General features: G+C 39.5%; 1 protein-coding gene across 3 annotated transcripts in view; it reads right to left on the minus strand.

Annotated features, from left to right (window-relative positions):
* The window catches only part of gramd4a (GRAM domain containing 4a), a 38,830-nt gene extending 33,896 nt beyond the window's left edge, over positions 1-4,934 (minus strand). For 2 of the 3 annotated variants that reach the window (XM_014018840.1, XM_014018838.1), the window contains exons 1-2: positions 4,666-4,934; positions 3,646-3,714 (exon numbers count right to left, since the gene is read on the minus strand). In XM_014018840.1, coding sequence (XP_013874294.1) covers positions 3,646-3,714; positions 4,666-4,694 — 98 coding nt within the window. In that variant the 5' untranslated portion in view covers positions 4,695-4,934. The remainder of the gene's footprint in view (positions 1-3,645; positions 3,715-4,665) is intronic. The other variant, XM_014018841.1, reaches the window with a different exon arrangement.
* Between the last annotated feature and the right edge of the window lie 432 nt (positions 4,935-5,366).

Consider the following 5,366-nt stretch of genomic DNA (forward strand, 5'->3'; position numbering starts at 1 on the left):
GATTAATCGTGGCAGCCCTAGTGCCAAGCATCTTGAGGGACAGGTGAGGTGACCTCTGAACTACAGAAACCCAAACAGTGCACTGGTGGGGGAAAAAAAATCCAGATTTCCACAAAATTTAAACTTTAGAAATGTCAAATTTGAATTAATCGATTAAATCGATTTATCGCCCAACCCAACATCTCTAGTTTTGTTCATTTAAGCTTTTGCTTTGTTATATTCATCTTTAGCTTCTGCTTTGCTTGTTTTATCTGTTAATTACTGGTTTGCTTTATTTAGCTTTTTGCTACTGGTTAGCTAATGTTGTATACTGATGTGCTAATTTTAGCTTCCGYTAGTTTTATTTTCCATCTACTATTTTGGTAATACAGACTTGAGCTTTTGCTAATTTTAGCTTTTGCTTTGCTAATTTTCTTGGTTTTGTTATTTGTTACTATTAATTGTAAGTCTAGTATTTAGTTTTGAATCACCTCAGAGGACAAAAACTGCTCCCATACTTTTATTTATTTTCACTGCAAACTGTTCATTATTTATTTTTTAAAGATGTTTTTTTTATCTCCTTTCCAAACACAACATCTTAAACTGATGGATGAACAAGAGGAAGAGGAGGAGGAGGAGGAGGWGGAAGAGGGGGAGGAAGAGGAGGAGGAGGAGAGGACTCCAGCTCACGTTCTGATCACTCTGAATGTCTCTGTGAGGACACAGGAACAAATCGTCCTCGTGACTCATTTGCTCGTCCTGTGCAGACACAAAGACACCTGCGAACACCTTCACCTCATCATCAGTCCCTGCTGACACACACACACACACACACACACACACACACACACACACACACACACACACACACACACTGACGCAGCTCTGAAACATAACGACCCAAGTGCAAAAATGTGCAAACAAATGCACATAAACACAGAGGCTGAAGGTTTGTGCGAACGTTCAGGGGTTGAGGAGCTGTGTGCGTCTCCTACACGTGTTGTGTTGTGAGCCTGCACCCCTCTCTGAGTAATCTTCTAATAACCCGTGAAGCTCGGGGTTACTCTGGGTCACAGACGCTGCMGCAGCCAATCACAGGAAGTCACTTCAGTTTGGTCCAGAGTCATTCTGCAACTTTGACACAACGYTCCTGAGCTGCAAATCACGAGATATTTTGCTGACACAAACACTAACAAGCCTTTGAAACAAATACACGCAGCTGTTTTTGACAGCTAACGACTGTTATCTAAACAACAAGGACATTTGAAGAAAATAAATAAATAAATAAGATAATTAATCAGCAGCAGCAGAACAGGCTGAATGACTCTGAACATTTCCCTCTCAGACACACCAGAACATCCGTTTCTGCTCCGACAGGTGCTTCAGCTGCTGCACAAACCCATGTAAGGAGATCCTGTTCTGCTCCTCTCTCCTCCACGGCGACTAATTTCCAGCGAGAGCCTCRTCGCTCCGTCCATGGAGCTGTTCTCAACTTCTGCCCAGTTTCATAAGACACTCAGAGAGGGATTAACATGAGCTTTAAATATCTCCGCTGCAGCTTTTGTTTGGTTTTTACTTCAACACGTTCGTACCGACGCGAGCTGTGACAGATGGTCAAAATATCAAATAAATATGAGGCGACTGCTGAGCTGAATAATAACACGGTTAATGTGGACTGCCAGGTGGTGCTGGGAGGCAGCAGAGATAAAAATAAAATAAAAATAAAAAATGCTGTAACCAAACAGCATCAAACTCACCAGTGCTGGGCAGGTTGCAACAGACGAGAGAAAAAGTTAATCTAATGGATTTTAATTGGATTAATTAGACATAATTCATTTGTTTGCAGATCGAGGCTAAATCAAAATGTGATATTAATCATGTCAACGAGTTCTGAAAGTCCTCAGTGCCACTGTGCACGCTCAAACTTTATATTAAAGCAGGTGGTAATAAATTAAACAGTGCAGTTAGTTTTCTAGAAGAACTGATGCAACATCTGAAATGTGGGTACGCGCTCAACGTAAACAACCAGAAAACCACTTGAGTCATGTGATCGACCTTCGTTTAGCTTCTGTTAGTCACTTCGGCTGTTTCTGGAGTAAACAAATTTTCTTACAACTTTTTAATTTAAAGGACATAAACGATCAGATTGAGTTTGACAGTTTTTTTTTGCGTCGTTTTCCTGACTCGGTTATTACTTCATCAAATGTTAGCTCAAATCAATTTATCTATAGCGGATGTGCAACACAAAGTGCTTTAAACCAGCTAAAGAAACAGCACCAAAAACGCGAACAAGGTTAATTAAAAAAACAGTAATAAGCTGCAAAACTATTAAAGCCAAAACAGGAGTTTTCAGTGTTTTTGATTTTAGTTTTAGTTAAATATATTCCACAGCCAAATTCTATTCGTCATGTTTTGTTGGCAACAATTTTGAACATACGGAATTTGGTTATTCCGTATGTTGCGGGTGTTTCGGAGAAACTGAGACGTTTATTTTCTAAACATGATGTCCCAGTAGCTTTCAAAGCCCAAAACACATTACGGCAAAGGCTGGTTCACCCCAAAGATCCGGTGCCCCGGCACAAACAGAGCAATRTTGTATATGCTGTTAAGTGCCAGGAGGACTGCGACCAGTTATACATCGGGGAAACAAAGCAACCACTGTTCAAAAGAATGTCCCAACACAGACGAGCTACATCTAATGGCCAGAACTCTGCAGTTTTCACTCATTTACAGGCCAGCGGTCACTCTTTCAGAGATGAGGATGTTCTCATTCTTGATAGAGAGGAACGTTGGTTTGAGAGAGGAGTAAAAGAAGCCATTTTTGTGAAGACCGTCCATCATTAAACATAGGTGGAGGCCTCCGTTTTCAGTTGTCCCCCTCCTAAAGTGCGGCTATTGCCAGTATCACTCCACCCCCTGTTAACAATAGGTGTTAATTAGGTGTCAACGATAGCCATGTGATGTGAGTATCAGTCACATGGAGGCAGGGCTTAAAAGCCTGAATTTTGCCTGAAACTCTCAGACTGAAGAAGTCTCTTGGAGGAGAGACGAAACGTTTCATTAGAGAAGAACCCGTCCAGAAGACCCATAACAATTTTTTTCTTTTTGTTTTTTTACCTGGATTACTGAGATGCATCAGGACAACAATTTTGAGTTGTTTGTTGACGTGTACACGTTGGATATTGATTTGTTTTAAAAAAAAATCACCGGATGTAAACAGAGTCAGGAGAACGATGGAGTCAGAGACACCGATCAAAGTTCAAAACCTGTAAGGATTTATCAGTTTTTAGTAAAATCAGAATAACTGACCCAGAGGACCTGTGGGATCTGATCAGATAATATTCTGGTAGTACTAGGACTATAAAAAGACCTGAATCCTCCAGTTTTACATGGGTCAAACTAACCGTTGGGACCTCAGGGTTCAGATTAATCCAGGTACAGCAGGAGGGTTAAAAAAGCAGCTCAATATTTGTAAAACCAGCTGAGTTATGGTTATATTTGTGTTTGCCTGTGTCTCAATTTGTTCTGCGAGGGGAGAGTTAATGAGGCGGATGGGTGAATTTCTGCTTCAGGACGCAGGCAGGACGTAAACAGAGCGACTGAAGTGAGAGTTTCCCCTCCACGCCGTCACCGACCCAACAGAATTCGATGCCTCGGTCTCTGTACCGGAAAACAGGATGGGAAGAGTACGCCGACCGCTCCGGTCCCGTTTCTTCTCTCGTTCGTGCACCGACTCTGCCAGAGTTATATCACCATGTTAGTTACATAAACAATCAATACGAGCCCATCACAACACTAAACACACGATCAAAAAGTAATCAAGTTTGAACTCTGGCTGAGGTGACTACCTCACTGATTAKTCCCCATGTTTGTGTGTCTGTTAGCAAAATATCCCATGGACATACTTCAATGAAACTTTCAGGAAATAACCACTGATTACATATCTATAAATGACTAATTATTTGCAGTAATTTAAAATGGCCACCAGAGTCAGGTGATAATAAAAACAACACAAAACTGATATAATTCAGTCAGTTTGACAGGTATTGAGCTAATATTAGCTGTGGTTTCAGCTGAGAGTAATTCACAACACATACTGTTTCCAGCTTTTAGCTGTTGAGCATCTCTGGTTGTTTTTTTTATGTATTTGCATAAGTTTTGTTTATCTTTGTGCTCATTTCCATGTCTTGTGCTCTTGATTTGTATCACTTGTGTTTCCTGATGTCTTTCTGTTTGAGTTATTAAACGTTCTGAAGTTAATTTGAGACATTAGAAGTCTTTATTTATTTATTGTGAGTAATTAAAATAATTACTATCACGTAATTAGATTAAACATTGGGGGGGGAAGAGACAGCACTGGACCTGATGATTGTTAGCTAAAGGCTAATGTTGTTAGCTTGACCAAAAATAACAGTTCAACAGTGTCACAATTTCACTTTTATCTGCTTTGATAGGAATTAATTTCGAAGTTAGGCTCACTGTGAACTGGTTAAATAGTTCCTAAAACTGTTTAATATTTTTAGTATTCATCCGCCACACGGAGGTATAAAACGACATCAATAATCCGCACATTACGACCCCCGAAGACGACGACAGGACAAACGATGGACACGATAAAACACCTTTTGTTTTCAAAGACATGATACAAATAAACAGAGATTAAAAAAATAAAATAATTGTTCTCACCCAGCACGCAAATCGTAGCAAAGTTTCATGAACACGGAGGTTTATCCTTCAGTACACCTGCTGCTCAGGACGGTCAAATTAGCTTCTCAACAACCCCTCCATCTCGGTCCCCCCTCACAAAAATAAAATAAAATTGTATAAAACCCAGTCCAAACGTCGAGTCCGCGGTGTGTATGTAGCCAGAAATAAAAACAGATACCAGATATCTCCTCTTTCAGGAGAGCTGCCTCTACAGAACCCCGTTTCTGGTTCGCAGAAATGACAAGAGAAGATAACGGCTTCCTTCTTAAAGGGGTCGCGGTTGTATGGCAGGCCGTTGTAGTATATAATTTAAACCATAGTTTGACATCAGCAACCAGTGTTTTATTAAGTACCTCAAAGTGAAACTTGAGTAAAAGTACAAGTATCTTACCATAAAATTACTTTGCTAAAAGTTCAAGTCTCCTCTAAGAATATTACTTGAGTAAAAGTCTTAAATTATCTAATTTATTTTGTACTTAAGTTTCAAAACTAAATTTCTGACATAAAATGTACATAAGTATTAAAAGTAAAAACATTGAGTAAAAATGAGTGGTAAGATTTTCCAAAATGACTTTTATTGGGAGGTGACACTCTCAAAAAAGTTTTTCTACTGGCCAAAATGATTATAATGTCATATAAAAATGTTAATTTTACAAAATTTAGGAAGCACTAGTCTACCT

This window comes from Austrofundulus limnaeus, unplaced genomic scaffold, assembly GCF_001266775.1.
Source record: "Austrofundulus limnaeus strain Quisiro unplaced genomic scaffold, Austrofundulus_limnaeus-1.0 Scaffold204, whole genome shotgun sequence".
NCBI classification, from domain to species: Eukaryota; Metazoa; Chordata; class Actinopteri; order Cyprinodontiformes; family Rivulidae; genus Austrofundulus; species Austrofundulus limnaeus.